The sequence below is a fragment of the Myzus persicae genome, unplaced genomic scaffold, assembly GCF_001856785.1.
Source record: "Myzus persicae strain clone G006 unplaced genomic scaffold, MPER_G0061.0, whole genome shotgun sequence".
NCBI lineage: Eukaryota > Metazoa > Arthropoda > Insecta > Hemiptera > Aphididae > Myzus > Myzus persicae.
This window is the reverse complement of record NW_019102620.1, coordinates 225,168-246,579: the sequence shown is the minus strand read 5'-3', so window position 1 is coordinate 246,579 and position 21,412 is coordinate 225,168. Positions and strand designations below refer to the sequence as shown.

Below are 21,412 nucleotides of genomic sequence, written 5' to 3'. Positions count from 1 at the left end.
CTTCTTCTTCTTCTTCTTCTTCTTCATTTATGATTTTTACTTCTATAGCTGTTTGTGGGTTTACTGACTCTTCTTTGAATATGACATCTCTGCTTAATGAAACTTCTTTTCCATCAAAGCATATACGATATCCTTTCGTCTTCTCTTAGTATCCAACGAAAATACCTTTTCTTCCCTTCAGATCCCATTTTCTTCGTTTTTCTTTTGATATGTGTGCATAGACTTCACTACCAAATATTTTTAGATTATTTATGTCTGGTTTTTTATTGAACCATAATTTATAAGGTGTTTTTCCTTCTTGACCTGTGTTTCCTGTACGATTTATTGTATATACAGCTGTATTCACTGCTTCTGCCCAAAGTGCCTTAGACAAATTTTTGCTGTATACCATAGTTCTGGCCGCTTCTACAATTGTTCGCATTGATCTTTCCGCCCTCCCATTTTGCTGAGGTGTGTATGGTACCCTCATTTCATGTTTTATTCCAAATTTATCCAAGAAGGCTTTTACTTCAGTATTTTTATATTCCCGACCACAACCACATCTCAAAGTAATTACTGAAATATTTAGCTGATTTTTGACTGTATTGAAAAATAGTTCAGTTTTATTTTTAACTTCTGATTTTTGGCTCATAAAATACACATACGTATAATTGGAATAATCATCCTTGAATATAACAAAATACCGTTTACCTCCAAGTGAGTTTACCTCCATGGGTCCACATACATCACTGTGAATTAACTGACCTGGTTTTGTAGTTTTAGTATTACTCAGTGTGAACGGCTCTCTGTGTTGTTTGCCATAAACGCACGCTTCGCAGAAAAACTTGTTTTTTGTTTCTGTAAATTGAATCCGCATATGTTTCAAGTAGTTTCGAACATGTTGAACATTCTGATGACTTAGAATTTCATGCCACTGTAGTAATGTGAGATTTTTAACTGCAATATTTGCTTGATCAGCCTGTTGTAATGGTCCTATTCTCAGAACCATTGAAAACATTTTATTCTCACGAACTCCTATAGCAACTATACGATTGTTTTTCTTAAATATACAGCCGTCACTGTCTGTCACCATTTTTATGCCTTTGTCAAGGCATGCTCCACACGAAAACAAATTTACCTTAAGTTCAGGTACGTGTAAAACATTCGACAAATGACTGTCAACCCATTTATCACCGATTTTTGCTTGAACATTTATATTACCTTTACCAATAGCCATAATATATTTACCATCACCTGATCACTTGCACCTGAATCCACATACCATATTTCTGACTCACTGATTTCTGATTTTGATTGTACTCCAACCAACGCATTTCCTGAGTTTGATTCGCTCTTATTTTTTTCTTTTTGTTCTTTTAAGAAAATCCGGCATTCACGTTTCCAATGCCCTGGTTTTTTGCAATGATTACACTTGCCTAGTTTTTTATCATTGTTCCGTTGGTTTTCAGAAATACCAATTTTTGTATGTTTTTCTTTATTTGTTCCATACGATTTCTTTGCTGAAAATGCACTACCTGCAATATCTCTCTGAACATCATGTCCTTGAGTTTGTCTTGATTCTTCCACCATGAGTCTAGATGTCAAGTTTGTTAAAGTTTTATTCTCACTTGACATTGAATCCCAAGCACTATAAAAATGTTTATAAGTGTCTGGTAACGTCATTAGAATCTTTGTCATTAGCATTGAATCAGATATTGGTTCTCCTGATTGTGCCGATTGTTTAGGTACTTAAATTTTCTAGTTTTGATATGTGACCATCCATACTGTCTACGGGGTCCATAACATAACTATCGAATTTTTCTTGTAACAAAGAAATGCTTGTTGCAGACTTCTGTTCATATATGCTGAGCAATTTGTCCCACATTTCCTTTGTTGTTTCACAGTTCATTATATATAATAATGGCTGTTCGTCTACAGATGTTACAATATATTTTTGAGCTTTATTGTCAGCTCTTTTCCAGACTGAATAATCAACACCATACCTTTTTCTTGCATCATCTTCAGTTTCTGAACTTGATTTTGTAAGAACGGGTTTTTTCGATTTTCCGGTCACACGTCAAATATATTGGCTGCATTCATAATGACTCTCATTTGAAACTTCCATTGTTGCCAGTTTTCGTTGCTTGTTAGTTTGTTAATTTTTATAGATTCGTTTTCCATAATAACAAATTATCTGTACACTGCCTGTACACTATAAATTTAAATTTAACACAACTAAATACGTTTTCTGCACTTTACACGATCTACTACTCACTTACTACGCAAACGCACTTCGACTATACTGCACTATACTTCGCAAATTATTATTGCTGTACACTGTCTGTACACAAACACGCGATTCGTAATTTAATAATTAATGTATTAAACATACACGACTTTATTATAAATACCTTACTACTGGGCCCATAACCTGTTGATGTACACAGATATACAGAAGCTAAAGGTAAATAAAAATAAGATCGGTTATAATATGTAATAATATAATAATATGTATAATTGATATGAATAACTACAGTGCTCCGATGCGTAATATAAAACAACGACTAATCGTTCTACAGGCTACTACATATAACCATTGATTATAAATACTATTATTTATAATCAATGATATAACGAATACGCTATAGAAATATAAAATGCCTATACAGCGTCTGCTGTACTACAGTTTGAAATGTGTGAATAATTTTGCTTATAATCTATATAATACAGGGTGTGTTGTTTACATTCAACATATAGTAAATAATAATTAATAATAAAATATAAAAAATGTTAAAAAATGATCACAGAACAAAATCCATTCGTCTTTTAGATTTGGCAAATTCGTCAATTACTTCTTCACAGTCAATACTAATATTTCTATAACAAGTAGGTAATGCAGTCCATTTAAGCGCTAATTCTTGATCGCATTCAAGTTTTTAATCGGCGAAGAGAAGAAAAATGGCTGGTAATTGTTGAAGTTGGACACAATTCCTAAAACGTTTTATTTTATTAAGTTATGTTTCTATATATTTATATAATGTACCTACTGTTCTTTTTGTAATTTGTTCGTTACATTTTTGCCAACGTTACGTAGACCATGGTGTATTGGTGTCTTACGAATCACGGTTGTCTTATTATGTTTTAATTAAATAAACTATTAAAGTGATCTAAGGGTGGTCACTCATTTCACAATGGTTCATCTTTTATCAAAAAGAAGTGAAGTATTAGAATGTGTTATGCAGTATGAGGCTTATGTAACATCAAAACATAACTATAAAATATCCCATATGAGATGTTATAATGGAGGAGAATATACTTATAACGATTTTAAAGAATTTTGCGTTACTAAGGGTATACAAATTCACTACACCACAATGAAATGGAGTAGCTGAACGCATGAATAGAACCTTGTTAGAAAAAGCTCGCTGTGTAATACTACATTCAGGTGTTAAGAAGGAATTATGGGGAGAAGCAATTTTATCATCTACCTATGTAACAAACAGAAGTCCTTGTCGTTCATTACAATCTAACAAAACTCCAGCTGAGTTGTGGACAAATAAAAGGGTAAATCTATCTAAATTAAAAGTTTTTGGTTGTGAAGCTTTTGTTCACATTCCTGAAGAAAAGAGAACAAAGTTAGATTCTAAAACAAAGAAAAGTATTATGGTTGGTTATAGACTTTGGAGTGAAAATGAAAATAAAATTGTTGTATCAAGAGATGTAATATTTAATGAACATATTTTTCAAAAGCAAAGTATTGAAGATACACATATTATTGATGTGATTAAATGTTCAGATCCAGATGATGTAACCCAGGATATAGAGAAAACAACTGTGAATGAAGAAAAACCACCCAAAACCTCAAGAATAAGAAAAATACCAATATGGCACGAAGATTATGATTTTAGTGTTTTGGCACTGAATGCAAATATTTTTATTGATGATCTACCGTATGACTATAATTCAATTATAGGTCGACATAATAAAAAACTATGGTTAAAAGCAATTGATGAAGAACTTCAGTCATTAAATTAAAATTATACATGGGAATTAGTGCCACTACCCACCGAAAGAAAACTTATAGATAGTAAATGGGTTTTCAAAATTAAAAGGGACAATGAGGGAAACATCCTTAAATATAAGACTAGGTTGGTAGCAAGAGTTTTTCTTCAAAAACATGGAGTTGACTTTAATGACACATATGCCCCTGTTGCAAAGCTTACAACTGTGCTATACTGGCATTAATAAATGAAAAATCATTATGCGTTCATCAAATGGATGTAAAGACAGTATTTTTGAACGGGTACCTAGATGAAGAAATTTACATGGCATTACCAGAAGGATTCAAAGACAATAAGGACACAAATATGTGTGTAAATTAAATAAATCTCTATATGGACTGAAACAGGCAAGTAAGTGCTGGAATGAAAGATTTCAAACATATATGACCAAACTAGGTTTCCAAAGATCAGATAATGATTATTGTTTATATATTAATACTCAATCTGATAAAGGTTTGAGTTATTTTATTTTATATGTTGATGATATATTAATTGTCAGTAAACACTTATATGAAGTTAATAATATTAAAGATAAACTTAAGGAGGAGTTTGATATGACTGATGGTGGTGAATTTAATTTTTTCCTTAGCATTCACATAAAAAGAAATCATGACACATTAGAAATTGATCAAATACAATATTTAAAAAATGTTTTAAAAAAAATTAACATAGAAGACAGCCACCTAATATCAACACCTATAGAACACAAATTAAATCTAGCTTATGATAAAAATGATGAAATTTGTGACAAACCATATAAACAATTAATTGGTTGTTTAATGTATGCAATGCTTGGGACAAGACCAGACCTGTGTCACGCTGTTAGTTATTTTAGCAGATATCAATGTCATCCAACTGAACAACATTGGATACATCTGAAACGTGTTCTACGTTATATTAAAGGTAGTCTTAATCACGAACTTTGTTACAAGAAAAGCATAAATATGCCTCAAGTTTTGTCAGAATATATGTTGATGCTGATTGGGGTAATGATATCAATGATCGCTGATCTATTACAGGATATCTGATTAAACTTTATGGTCGTACAATTTCATGGTGTTCTAGAAAACAACAAGCGGTTGCAATCTCGCCAACAGAGTCAGAGTACATGGCTGTGAGTGATGCGATATGTGAGGTAGGTACTAAGGATAAGGAGTCTTTTATAATTTTTAAACTTAAATGTTAGTGAACCTGCATTACTTTATGAAGATAATCAAAGTTGCATAAAATTAGCATCAAACCCTGAATACCATAAACGCACTAAACATATTGATATAAAACATCATTATATTTGAGAAAAAGTTCAAGAAGGAACAGTGCAGTTAAAATATATTCATACAACAGATCAAGAAGCTGATATGCTGACAAAATCCCTACCTACAAATAAATTCAAGGATAATTTGTTAAAAAATTGGATTACATGTTTAATTACTTCTATTGTTTGTATATGTATATTGTTAATTTTTATTGTTTAATGCAGGAATTGAAGGGGAGTGTTGAAGTTAGACACAATTCCTAAAACGTTTTATTTTATTAGGTTATATTTCTATATCTTTAATCTTTATATGATGTATCTACTGTTCTTTTTGTAATTTGTTCGTTACATTTTTATTAACGTTACGTAGACCATGGTGTCTTACGAATTACGGTTGTCTTATTATGTTTTAATTAAATAAACTATGAAAGTGATCTAAAGGCGATGTGTTTTCTTTATTTATTTATTTTATAATTCAATAGTAATGTTAGGAGTATTAGAAAAGAATTATAAATATTTGGAAAGGTTTCGGAATCACATCTTTCAAACGCTTCTAATGATGTTTTTGGAATTTCTTTTTTATTTGTCCAATATGTATGCCATAATTTAAGCTCTCCTTCGAAATATTTTTTACGAGGTCTTTCGATAAGTTCAAGTTAATAGATATTAATTCAAAAAATTGTGCCATCATATTGTTAATTTTATTTTGGATTTCTTTTTGGTTATTAAAAACTTCTTTATTATGAATAAAAGTTGGCAAAATTATATCTAAATCAAACACTGACATTGATTTTTCATCAAATCTATACTCAAGGTCGGTAATTAAGTCATCTAAAAATAGAATAAACAAAACAGTACGAAAATAATCTTCTGGATTTTTAGTTTGTGGATTAGCTCTTTGAGTAACTTTTTTTGTTATTCTTGGGGTTTTAATATCGTCAACAATTCCTATTTTTTCTAAGCATTGTATACTATTATTAAATTAAAAATTTCAGCGCTCTTTTTTCGTTTTTCTTTTAAATCAATCAAGTACATTATTTATGAATTTAGAAGCCGACAGTTTATCTTGACTTTTTGATTGCGAAATTCTACTTATTGGTGCAGTTATTGAAAATATATTGATATACGATTTAATGTTAAAATAAACTCCGCACTTGACAATGATTTTATTAGAATAGACGCTTTTGAGGACGTTTCAAGATCGTTATATTTAGATATTATATCTAATGCTCAATAATTAAAACCAAATTCGAAGAAAACTGCATAATGGAATCATGTTTTTCGACTTACCTAGACCTAGTTTCACATAAAAACTTTAATGAACTACCTATTTAAAATATTTTTTAAACAAATTTTTTTTTCTGAAGTATTAAAAAAACTTACTACTTCTTTAATAATTCCAAATGTTTGTTTACAACCTTTCATTATTGATATGTCACGGGTAATGTTAACATTTGGATAATGTCGACATTATCCGGCTAATGACAACATTAGCCAACTGTTATCATTACCCGCCATGAATATTATTAAATTCTGGCTAATGTTAACATTAACCGGTTAATATGACATTAGCCAAAGACTTATGGATAATGTTTTAACAACTATAAAATTGCATCATGCATGATATGAAATCATTTAAATTATTAGCAATATTAAATATATTTTAGATACCTACAATTAACCATATGCAAAAAAAAAGATACAATAATTACTAATTACCATAAAATACATAATACGAGTATAATTTAAATGAGTTTATACTAATAATACAATATTAAATTTTATTTTATATTTTAAGATTTTTTAATTCTATTCGAATTAATGTGTTATTATTTATTATTACATGGCATACTTCCGTGACATTTTGAATTACACAAAATATTAGATGATTTACATTTACAACGATTGGTGTCATATTTACCTTTGCATGAACTCCTTTTTTATTCTTGACCATCACTACCATCTGATATTAGACCAGCAATTTCCCTCAATGATTTTTCTATAGGTACCTCCTCATCAAGCGGTATTAATGATATCAGACAAACACCAACTGGTTTCTGGTATAAAACTGTAGCAAAGTACCATTTTTAGTACCAAGTTTATAATATTGTTCGTCCTCAATAGTCACAACTGCAAATAAAATATTTCTTGGGTCTGCTCGTCCTCTGTCGATATCGGGTAAAGTGACTCTCACACTATCTCCGACGTTAGCTAGGGGGAAACTTATAGACCTAAATTTCATTTTTTCAGCTGGATTTATCAAACAAATTTCAGAATTTTTTTTATTATTATCGATTGATTTCTGTAAAAAAAATAGTTATTATATTATATTTAGTTATTTAGAAAAATATAGGCAATTTAAAATTTTCAAATATCAATATCATATACCTATCTTATAGATATTAAGTCACATAATCCTTCGTCCTTTGATGCTTCCTAACAACAATTTTCATTCACCACTTGAATATTATTACCTAATCAGTAATCTCTATAGCCTATTTAGTACATAACTTTTAACATTATCCAAAATTGACTGGCTAAGGTTAACATTATCCGGATAATGTTGATATTTCAAGTTTATAAACGAAAAATTACACATTAGCCAACACGGATGGCTAATGTCGACATTATCCGAATATTAACATTACCCGTAACAGATACATTTAGAGCATAACTAAAACATGAACATTTTATAGCAAATTTAATTTGAGATTGTAATAATTTATTTGCACCGCAGTTTTCAGATTGTATCACAGAACACCCATCTGTAGTTATATCCTACACAATTATTCATAGGTAAAGCTAAACTATATAAAATATGTATTACAGTTTTTCCTATTATTTCTACGGTCATTTTTTGTTCAGTATTAACACTAGATTGATCGTAGTTATTTTTATGACAGTATAAATGCACCTAATAAAGTCTTCATTTATAGTTTTGTCGCACACGTATCCTAAAACTATACCAATTGTGAAGTTTTAGATACATCAGTTGTTTCATCGAAAATTAAGTTAAAATATTTTGTTTTATTTACTTTGTTCAATATATTTTTTTAAGTTATATTTCCAATTATCGAAATAAGAGTATTTTGAGTTGTTTTACTTATATAAGTAGCTGTTGCTTCAGCATTTTTAAAATGATTTTCTAATGCGATATCTCCAGATAATATCTTAAACTTTAGAAGCTCTTTAAAATGTCCTTTGTTCTCTAATGGGTTATCGGATAGATCATTAACTCTTTCATCATCGCGATGAAAACGTAAAGCAATATTTTGCCGCCTGAGAAAAATCAAACTTTCAATTATAGGTTTTAGTCTATTTTAGTCTTTAGATATATTTTCTTTAACTAGTTTTAAGCCCTGTGAATTTATTTGGTTTACAGCTTCTAGCTCTGGATTATTATACGATTTTAAAAATTGTTTTCCGTTCAGTACAGAATTTTTACGGTACAAATTATTATCATGCGTTTCGAGGTAGGTAACCATCCTTTCCTAACAACTTAGCAAATTTCTTTAAAGGTTCGACTACTAATGACCCTAATGGAGTAAGCTTATTAAATCCATGACCAGTTTTATGAAAAAAACTTTTCTTTAAGTTAAAAAATATAAATACTATTAAGAATCTAAAATAACAAGTTATAAATCATAAATGGCCAAAGTATGAAATAAGCTTTATTTTGCAACTAGTGACCAATAGCATCTTCAAATGATATTTATAATTTGCATGCTTGTTGATTAAAAATTTAGTTTTTGTTCCAAAAATTTAAATAAACTTGGAAAATAAACTTATTTATTGATACAGTGAGATAGAGGCTTGTCGGCCCCAAATATAAAATTAGCCAACCAAATCTCACACTGTAGTCTGTACTTTATGAATATGATCACTTGTTAAATATAAATAATTTTTTGTATAATATATTTAATAATAGGTAATCAAACCTAATCTATAATGTATGGGTGGACATATCTTTATGCCAGTTACTGTCTCCATATATTTCTATATGAAATATTTATATTATAAATAATAAAGCTTACGAAAAATAGAGCCAAGGCTATTTGGAGTCCATACATTTCTTAAGTATTTTTTTTAACTAGTAAGTGTATTTATTTAAATATGGAATTAAATTATTCTGAGTAATGGTAAACAATTAAATATTCAGAAGCGTGCATTAATTATTAGGTAGAGATTTTGTTCAGAGTTAAGATATTATATCTAAAATATTTGTAAAGTTGTAGAAGAAGATATTGGAATTTGAGTTTGAATGATAAGATTTTACTAAATTAATTATTATCTTTTTTAATATTATGTGTTGTAGGATGAGGATTAAGTTAAATTACCATACTACCAAATACAAATCATCAAGTTTTATTATTTTATTATGAATACACTTATGTAAAATCAATAAGAATACTGTCAATAAAATATATAAATATGTAAGTAAACAATAATATACATATCAATTGTTAAAATCCATACTATTTGATGTAATAAAATGAGACTTTTGTTCTCAACTTAAACTTGTATATATATAGATATATAAAACAGCGATAATGAAAACAATATTTTTAACTGTTAAAATCGAATAAATACAGCACTTACATTACAACCTTTCAATAACTTCTTTTTAATATAAAATATCTATGATGAACTAAAGTAATTAAGTATCAAGCTAAATCAATTAAAAATAAGAAGAAGCTATTAATGTAATAAAATGTTACATAATATCAATATTTTCAAACAAACACAAAACAATATGACTTTATTTACTTATATGCCTAAGACAAACAAACACAACAATGAACTATATATTAAATATTTAAGTATAAGGAAAATTACTAAAATTATAATATTACATTCATCTAATAATATAAATATAATTTAAACTTGTTTCTTTAAGCCAATCATATTAATTGGCAAACATTGAAAATTATAATATGAATCGTTAATATTAAAATCATAAATCATTGTTTAAATCAGTGATGAAGGGAAACTTTCTTAATATGTCAAACAAAAAGATTAAAATTAGAATTTTATTAATAAGAATGAAACATATTTTTTAATAATTGATTATTGTTATAAGGATGATTGAAAGAATTCCTGCAGTCATTGATTGATTAAGTTCTTAAACTAAATTTTGTTTTTGTGTATCAATGAGTTTAATAATGAACTAACTTAGGTGAAATATTATTAGTTATTTTGTCAGTCACAAGTTATCTAGTAAAAATACTTTAACACGCCAAAAGTGTTATGGCTTTTTTTAATTTAAACAACATGACATCACACTTGTATGTTACGTCTTAAGTTGAATGAGTAAAAAACAATTGATATACAAATTCCAATAAAATAATTTCAATAACCTAATACAATCAATTATATCATATAAAACACAAACATGGGAGTAATGACTTGATAAATTTATTCAGTTAATTTAGATACTGTAATTTATACATACATGTGGATGTTACCAATACTAAGTAAATATTAACTGCAACCAGTGAACCAAGATAAGTATTTCATATTCTGTAATTTTTATTAATATAACTGGATGAATACTGTAATATTTGTAGCAATATATTAATAAAATTTAATTTTTTTAAATTATTTTTAAAATCTTCCAGAGAAAGAACAATATCATAGGAACGACGATGATCAAAAAAAATGTTTTCTTTTCACGAAACCAATCATTCCTTCATTCTGTTCTGGTCCAATAAGACAACTGGATAATCGTTTCTTAGGCACGGCACATCTAAAGGTACATCACCCTGTAAATAAAAATGGTAATAAATGTAAAAAATTGACTTGAACTGTACAAAAAATAGTTAACTTAAAACATTAGGCATTGACTATAGGCCATATTTGACTATAGACTATAGAAGTGAACTGATTTAATAATACTTAATATCATAAATATAAAATGAAGTTTTTTCTTGATGGTTTTTATTTTCTATAATATTCATACAAACAAGAGAGAAAATAATGTGAAATTTATATGATAAAATACTAAAATCAACATATGTCCCACACTCGCTTGTATAGTGTTATAGGTATAACCTATTCTACTTACATATTTGTAGGTATATTACAATAATATAAGTAAATTATTTCTTTTAGATTCTGAGCCCAGAAAATAATGTATTGATTTTACAGTTTGTGTGTATGTGTATGTGTGTGTGTGTGTGTGTACACGAGAATAATGTGAATCCATCTAGTTAGTGCATTCAAGGGGTCAAAATTGAAAATTTGCAGCAGCGTATAAAAACGCCGGAAAAACAAAAGCAAATATTTAACTATTTGTTCATAAAAAAAGTCAAATTTGTTAATTTCTAGAATTGAAATATTTTGTCGCAAATTTTTTTTTTTTTTAATTTAAAATTGAAAAATTATAGAGGTTGTTCATTAATTTGTTTCTAATTGAATTTAAATTTAGTTTAGTTGATTATTTTAAGTGTGATTGAATCAAAATAATTTACCAAAAAAAAGGTATGCAATAATTATTTTCAAATTTAAGCATATTATTACATGGTGTGCAATAAATGAATGGTACATGTAAATATTATAAATTTATAAGGTTTAATGTTAACTTATACCATTGATTTTAAAATATATTTGATATACATACAAGTGTACTATAAAATCTATGCTTATACAACATTTTGTACATAATATATTTCTATTGTAACTGGTATACAGATTTTTAAATTATTTGAAGTAAAAAACAATAATATTTTCAGTATATTTTACCAGTTTGAGGACTATTAAGAGAATATTTTAAGGTTTTTTTTAGAGAAATCATATTACGAGTATAAGTTTTTAAGTACCTAATTATCGGCTCTTTAATTATAAGCTACTAATTTAAACTTCTGAAAAAATAAACATATATATTTTTATATATTCACATATATATTTCAAAGTTTCTAATAGCGTGTCAGAATGTATACAATATACATACATTATAGTCAAACAAATTGTACAAAAGTAGTTTTATACAGATATTATTTGTTATTATATTTTTGCTATGTTATAATTGTTCCTGATTTAAGCTTAGTATTGTTTTGGTATACAATGATTTTAAAACAATCAATTAAAGTTTAACACATCTATTACAATGAACTCACAAGACATCTACTGTAAAGCAGTGTGGTACCTACTTGCTCACATTTTTAAAAATATTATTTCTCTCTGTGAACATATTATTTATTTATTGCATATTTTTCATTCAGATAGTGAGTGTTATATTTAAGTAATAATAAAAAATATCTTATTAATATAAATATAATTTAAAGAAAAAAAGAAGATCCATGAATAGAAAAATGTATTAAACTTACATTTCTACTCAAGTGCTCCTCTTAATTTGAAGCTAAATTAACATGAACTATAAGCTTACAAATTCCAGATAGACGAGATAAAGAAACATTTTTTTAATACCTAGTCAAACCACAAACTTACTTGAGGTTTTAGATGTTGGTTACTGATTCGTTTTAGAGTTAATTTTGATCCTATTTTGGTTTCTACATAAAATTCATGTGCTATATCACCATCCTCATCTATATACATTGATCTGTGGTATGAATAAACAATAAATAGAAATGTATTATTTTATTAAATATTATATTACATAAATTATACCTCACTTAATTTGTTAGTAAGTTATGATTTAAGCAAATACATTTTTCAAGAATGAAAATTTTAAAATGATTTATTATGCATACCCTCTCCTGTAATATACAAATGGACTTAAAGAATTTTTCATAATTGCATCATCTGGTTGTTGGATGTCATGGTTATCGTAGTTTTTATAATGCTCGTGATATGGAGAATCATTATCCGTTTGTGCTTTGGGACTTGGTTGTGGTGAGCTTCTAAATAACTTTGTTGTCTTGCCGCCCATTTTTATATAACTATTTAACTACTCAAAATCTGACTGTAAAAAAAAAAAAACAATAAATTAATTAATGACAGTAATAGGACAAATATAATTGTATATCTACAGGACACCCTGTGATCAAATATTACAATAGTTAATATTGCATAAAAAAAGCTTTTCTGGTTTAAAAAAAAGAAAAAGGAATGGTAAATAAACAAGCAACACAAGAGTCCAGTTTCTATACAAATTTAATTACCTAATGGTTGAATATTAGGAAAAAATAATAAATGTTATTTATTTGTAAGTTACTATATGTAACATCTGTTTCTCAAAGACTACATTTATTGTTTTTTTTTTAGTTTTTTACATATTTGTAAAAATAAATTTATAAAATTATTCATTATTAATTTTAATCACACATTAAAATTTTAGTCAATGATTAAACCATTGAACTCTATATGATCATTATATGATATATAAGAGTTAAACGGATTTAAGTAGTTAAATATTATGATTATATTAATCAAAACTACTATTAATCCTCAAAAAAAATACATTATCTGTTAGTAACTTTTTAATTTTGGCCTCATGCATGGATCAACTAATTTTATTTTTCATTAAAAAAAGTTATTGAAGTTGAAAATCGAAGCATTATTTCACAACTACTTAAAGTGTACACAAACAAAAAAAACAACATACATCATTCTAAAATTAATACATTCATTGTTCTGTTCAGATTTAAAAAATCATTTTAGGAGATTATTTTACTTTTGAATATCCAATGACGTCAAAATTTAAAACTAATTCGATTTCTCAACTTTCCTTTTAAATTTCAGAAAAAAGCTTATTGATAATTGTATTCAAATTTTAATGCCTTAGATAATAAAATTAAATTTTTTATGAAAAATTATTTTCATATTTTCATACTATTGACTAATTTTATAAAAATTTGAACTTAAAATAAGTTTTAATTTAAGTAAGAATAACTTATGAGTAACTTGTACTCAATTTTTAAATTTTTTATTCGATGTATTATAAATCAAAAATAAATTAAAAACAGTTGACAATTTCAAATATTTATAATTAGTACAAAGAGAGCTGAAGTATACTGAAAATTGTAATTTATAGTAATAAATTAAATAGAAATGTCTATTAAATGTCAATATGAATATTTGGTTAAAATGTCAAGTCTTTACAGTCATTAATTTTTGTATTGAAACAAAAATAAGAGGGAATGTGGGTATTTCTCTGCTGTACATTAGGTGTCTAGAGAGTTACTGTAATGAATGTGTTAAATTTGACTTCAATAATCATTGTATACAAAAACGTTTCTGAGAGTAGACGATTTTCAGTCTATAATAGTACTAAGTATATTTTATGACATGATCGTAGTCAAAGTAATTTATTTTACTGTTGGGCATTAGTACTTCAGAAGTTTAAATTAATTTTTGTCAAAACAATTATATTTTAATATTTCATTATGTGTTTACTGCATAGTGTATACAATACAATAATGCACTCCAAAAGTCTCAAAACTCATGAATAATATTTTTAAATTACAACAAAATAACTAAAACTGTCTTAGTTTTAATATGTAATTTTGAAAATTGATGAACTTATACTGTCCCAAAAGGAGATGACAAGACATAAAAAAAAAGAAATACATCATTTTAAAATCAATACATACAACAGATTCTAAAACAAAATGTATTCATTTAAAAATTTGTTTCATGTAAAAATGCATGGTTATCATTAATTTTTCTTTATTTCTCCCGATTATTATGAAATCTTTTTGAGAACCAGTTGGATACCTGAAACCACCTCCAATTTGAAGAGAAAGTATTTTTCTGCTACAAAAATCTTCAAAGAATCTACATACAAAAAACAATGCATTTCTTTGTAAAATCAATACATTCAACACTCCATTTATAGAAAAAAGGGAATATTTTACATAGTACCAGGGTTTGACAAAATCCCTATACTGAAAGAAACTTGACGTTTTAACCAAATATTTATATTATTCATTTTCTATTTATCATGACATTTTCAAAACAGCTTTGCTCATTTTGTGCGTTTAGCTTAAAGCCACATACTTTTTTTATGATTTTAATTTTTGAGAACAATGGATATTCAAATGTAGAACAACAATTTTCATTAAACAATTTTTGTTATTTTATTATTATTCAAAAAATAATAATTGCAGAAACATTGAACTATTACCAATTTACATAATCATTTTCTAAAAAAAATATTTAGACTAACTTTAAGCTAATTTACAGTTATGTATAAATATATATTTTGTAATTTAAGGTTCTTCATAAGTTATCATTACAGTGTTCTAATAATATTGAAAGTAGGTTCAATGTTTTATATAGATATATGGAACTTGGACTGCTAAATTTAACTAAATTAGATAATTGAAAATAAACAATTTTTCCTCTATTATTTTAGCTGTATGTTGTAAACTTTATATGAAAAAAAATACTAATTTTAGACTCATATTATTATTTTCTTTCTATACGTCTTCAAAATATTAAGACTGATTTTAACAGTGGTCCTTATGAATTTGTCCAAGGTGATTGTCCGAGACATTTTTTTACACACAAAATAATTAATTTTCAAGTACCCCTGAATCTCAAGCTATTTACACTATGAACTTATTCCAGAATTATTAAAAATTAGTTCCAACATACTTTACTACCAATACAAAAATAAATTACTAATAATAATAGGTATAAATAAATACAATTATAAAATATCCTTAGAAATAAAGGCTCTATAACAGTCTCAGTTAGAAAATATTTTTTGTATGTAATAATTTATAAATAAACTTAAATTTAATATAATTACCATAGTTACCTACTGGCAATTTATAAGATACACTCAAAATCTACTACCAAACATATTTATTCAAATATTTGATTGTTCGAAACAAATTACTATAACTTATTGTTAAGTTAATAAATGATAATGGATTGTAAAAATAAGCAAGTATTTCTGTATGGTTAATTTAAAATACTGTAATTGTATTATAAATAATTATACATACTAAATGCTCATAATATTCTAAAGTTAAAATTAGGTTTCACTAGTTGAAACTTGAATTATTCATGTATAATTCAAATTGGAAGTATTTATTTTTTCAGTATTTTTATAAAAATATTAAATACAAAAGAACCTACATACTAAGTTTTAGGATGTATAAATTGTGTTAGTAAAATGTAACGAATCTATAACAGAAAATAAGTCAAGGTTATTATGGCAAATAATAATTGCTCAAATATTTTGAAATTGTTGTTTCCTGGAAATTGTCATCATCAATGCCCTAAATATAACCAATAATTTTATTGTTGTACACTTTTAAGAAGAATCGTAGTGTTTTTAAAATAATTATAGTAGATTAAATTTATGAATTACTTTTATTTTTTACGGATATAAATGAAAGTAGAAATTTTATATTATAACTGAAATATGAAATAATATATGAAGATAGTTATAAAATTTAAAAAATAAGTGAATGGATAATATACTAGATTATATAGTAATGAGTTTAAGGCCAAATATCAACATTAATATAATTTAAAGAATTCATAGTTTTGACCAAGAAAATTTGAACTGGAAGTTATAACCTTTAACCTGGCTGTCTAGTCAGTTCTGGTGCGTAATACCTTTAAACTTAAAGTGAATAGACATATTATTAAGCTTAAAAGTTAGAACATTATCTTCGTTTACACAATAGGCCTTACAATATTTTGAAAGTTTTAAGCAAGGGACAGATATTTTTATGTTACAATATTTTACTAACTCAAAACTTGATTTAAAATTAAAATATTCTAAAAAACAAATGTATAAACACAGATATTTTTAAGTTAAACAATAAATAATTTCACTATAATGTTATACATAGCAATATAAAATTGGTTCTGCTAAACACAAATTGTCTATGTTATGCATTTAAAAGAAGAAGACAACAAATTTGGGTGTGGCGTAATCCGATAAAATGTAATTTTTTGTATACTATATGTATACTGTAAGTATTCTTTATTTATTTTTATAGTGTTAGCTAAACTATATACTTTGCGAGCCTTATTAGTAATAGTTTTTGGCTGAACTTGAAAAATAAGATTTAAATACAATTTTATCTTAGAGGTGATATTTTTTCTTCCTTTCAAAATCTATTATTGATAATAAAAATGTAATATGCAAATTGTTATCGCTAAAAACTTATATACTCTCATAATGAGTATATAATAATAAGGTAATACATATTCAACTGAATTATCTCACTTATTTACCAAATCATGCAAAATAAAAACTTGTATTTAGTTGTTTATTGTTATATTATAATATATAATATTACCTACTCTCAAATTCAATAATTATAAAATTGAATTATTTTATTCTTAAATTGGAAGTATAATCAAAGGGTGTGGTAGTGTTTAAGATAAGTAATACATATAATTATATAATACTTTTAATTAAGCTTTCACAATTATGAAATAAAGTACTACATATTGTAATCATTGAAATAGATATTTCATTGACTAGATTAAGTAGTAATAATTTTGCATTATCCTAAATAAATAATAGATGTATTTTTAATTGGCGCATCAATAGTGTCTAGAGCCAGCACATAATTTAACACACTAGATGAAAATTATTTAGTCAGATTCTATACATTATTATTAAACTTAAGTATTTAAGGTGCATAAATATATTATAATAATAATTTAAGCCAACATAATATGCACAAGTTATAAATGGTAAACACTCACATCAGAAGAATGATACTTTTTAGATTGTTGAATCAAAATGTATTAATGTATCGAGAAGTCCATATTTTCTTATGAAGTTAACTAAATGGCACAGCTGTGTAAACTGAACTTAACTCTGATGGCCAAAATATAATAACATATTATGAATACATGTTAAACGAGCAATTTTGGATACAATTCGAGTAAGTTGCAATAAAAAGCTAAACTATAATTTAGTACAGTAATTTAACACAGCTTATAGCTTATACGTAAACTTCAGAGTTAACAATTCAACAAATTAAGTAAATGGGTAAAAACTAAAAATCCTAATTAATCGGACCATCATCAGATCATGTCGCTCCTCGGCTCCTCGCTAATACTTTATCAATGATTGTTAAATGAGATTATCACTTATCACGGATGTCGAATACTGATAAAAATATCTGTTATCATATTTTATCCACACAGACTTCTCAACTGATGTGATTTTATCCTTCATAACTTTAATAATATATACCTATAATAATAGTCAACCTTCGCGATGTCAGTTGTTATATTAAATACTAAATAGTTATTATTATTTATTACAAAAAAGTGTGTCTACTTTGTACACTTTACTATGGTACCTATGAATTAAAAATTGGATTAATTATAAGTATTATTTTTATTTATTATTATGTCAGTGTAAAATTGTAAATATGCAATGTTCTAAATCACTGGCATTTGGCACTATAATTAATATTTGTTAATTATTGTATCATGATTAGTGGGTGTTCAAACTAGTAGCTCGTGAAGTAGTATAATACAATAGTATTCTACAATACCACTCAGATGGGCAGAAAGTGTTAATAATAGCATACATGTTTAATGTACAAAATATTTTATTAATAAAATACCTATTAAAGAAGAAAATCCATTTTTCTTTTTAATAACCTAGCAACATTCAAGATTTTCAAAGAAGAAATTTGAGTGTATCTATATGTTTCAACTATCAACGCAAAATTTAAGCATTTAAGAAGCGTACAACAAACATAGACATGAATACCAAATAATACATTAATTTACCATTGTTGTCTATATTGAATATTGAAACCTATATGTATTACATATAACTATAACTTCTATTACTCATGACACTTTGATAAGTACAGACTATGGGTAGAAACAGTTAGTACTTAATGCTAAAAAGCATAGTAAATATGGTTACCTACTTGTTGGTCATAAGTGTACCCTATTTTGAATGTTGTACATCAATGTTGATAGTATATTGTGTATTATGTCTATGATCTATAAACTTCATTAGATGATGGTTTTACATCATGTCTACATGTCGTCCTATGTATAACAGTAGATAATAGCCAATAGGTAATATCTAATCGCTAATACCTACCTATATTAGGTAGGTACCTATATTATAATTTATAAGGTTTTTAATTTTAGTTACCCATTTAACAAACTCTGTATCATATTTTGGATTTTTAAAGGGACTGTAAGGATTATTATGATCATTAGCATGATATGGATACATAATTAATCTGATTATCTATTAAACTGTATTATATTATTGTTTCAAAAGAGTGCTCATACGAGCCCACCTCCTTCAAAAACCAACCTAACCACAACAATTTATTTAATTTTAGGTTAACATGGAGCAAGAAGAAGACATTCTGATATTTGTCTTATTTATTTGTACATTTTTGAATGAATACAAAATAAAATTATACCTATCAAGTAACATAAGGAAAAAGAGAGTTATACCAAAAAATCAAAATCGATTTTGCGTAAAATAATCATTTATCCTAGTGCTTTTGAAAACTAAAGCAAATTTTTTTAATTTTGACCACACGAATGCATCAACTACATTAACTTTCCCACCAGAAAAGATACTGAAGTTGAAAATCGAAGCATTATATCGACAACTTAGGTATCGTGTACACAGACACAAAAACAATACATATCATTGAGAAATAAATATATTCATCGCTCCGCTCAGCATTTAAAATGTATGCTATAAAAATTTAAAAAGCGGATAAGTGGACGTCGCTGTGCTGTACATTAGGTGTCTAGGAGGTCCTTGTAATGGATGGTATTAAATTTGAAATTTGAATTCAATGATATCATATCATTATGATATATACGAAAAACGATTCTGAGCGGAGACTATATGTAAGTCTAGGATATTTTATATTGTTACTACTTATTATTAATATGATGGTAGCCAGGAAGTTGAATTAATATTATTCTTAAATTACTAGTGATGCCGGAAAAATATCAAATATAGTTATGTAAAATTGAGCTGTTTTGGAACCGAATTACAACAAAATGATAAATGTTATTCTTTGTGTTTATATACAAACTTATCCAAATTTGAACTTAAAATGTCTCTAAAAAATAACTGTATTCATGTATTTTTTTAGATTTTTTTTACGGAAAAAACTGCTTAAGTAGATTCTTGTTTTAAATTTTCAATCCTTAGCTATAAAAATTGAACATTTTATACATTTTTAACTCCAAAATTATTTTTAATTTTCAACTTGACAAATATTGTCAACATTTGAACTTTAAATGCTTATTAAAAAAATCCTGACTAGGTATTTTTAATATTTTTCTACTGCTATTGTAACATGTTATCAAGAGTCGTGTATTAAATTTTCGTGCTTTCTGACCCAACCAATAAAATTTTAATGACATTTATAGAAAAAAAATGAAAATTGAAAATGTCTATGAACAGCTTCAAACGAGTTAAAATATTTTTTAAATGTTATCAAGTATATGAATTATACTAATATTATAATTATACTTATATTATAATTCATGAAATAAACATATGGTGTAAATTTTAAGTGTCTACGGTAATTCGTTTTTGAATTACAGCAAAATAATAAAATCGCTACGTGAGAATCAACGATTATCCAATGTTGAAAAAATTTCAACTGCAAACGTTCATAAAAATATAATTTATTTTATGGTAGACATTTTTTTTTTTTTTGATAAAGGTAGAAAAACTTGTGAGGAATCTTGTATTAAATTTTTAAATCTTAGATATAAATAGAAATTTGTTTATGAATTTCTAACTAAATATAAATTTCTAATTTTCGTGATTTTTACGAACTCGGTCAAAATTCTAAGTTTAAACGCTCATAAAAAATTATTGTGGATTTACGCTCAACTTTTTTTTTTAATATCCATTAACAAAAACTTACAAGGAACCTTGTATTAAATTTTTGACAGAAAGAAATTTTTTTATTGACTTGAGTTTAAAAAAAAAACAATAATAATCGAAAATTTAATATATGCCTATAAATAGTTCAACACAAATCAAAATATTTTGAAAATTATATGATGTATAGAAAATGTTCGCACAAATATTCAGTGAAAATTTCAGGGATCTACCATCATTTTTGTTGAGGATTACACTAAAAACCAAAATCGATTTTTTTCTAAAAATGGTTTTGCATAAAAATTCCCGTTATCCTTAATTTATTGTTTGTTTTTCCTA

At 26.3% G+C, this 21,412-nt stretch overlaps 1 protein-coding gene and 1 pseudogene across 1 annotated transcript; both read right to left on the bottom strand.

Moving 5' to 3' along the window:
- Nucleotides 1-7,124: 7,124 nt before the first annotated feature.
- On the bottom strand, nt 7,125-9,365 carry LOC111032728 (annotated as a pseudogene).
- Nucleotides 9,366-10,705: 1,340 nt separating this feature from the next.
- Nucleotides 10,706-18,295, bottom strand: LOC111032769 (tumor suppressor candidate 2-like). Its single transcript, XM_022313222.1, has 4 exons — nt 17,935-18,295; nt 13,005-13,216; nt 12,742-12,853; nt 10,706-11,057 (listed from the first exon to the last, which is right to left on the bottom strand). The coding sequence occupies exons 2-4, from the start codon at nt 13,181-13,183 to the stop codon at nt 10,977-10,979; spliced, it is 372 nt and encodes a 123-aa protein (XP_022168914.1). The 5' UTR covers nt 13,184-13,216; nt 17,935-18,295; the 3' UTR covers nt 10,706-10,976.
- Nucleotides 18,296-21,412: the final 3,117 nt, after the last annotated feature.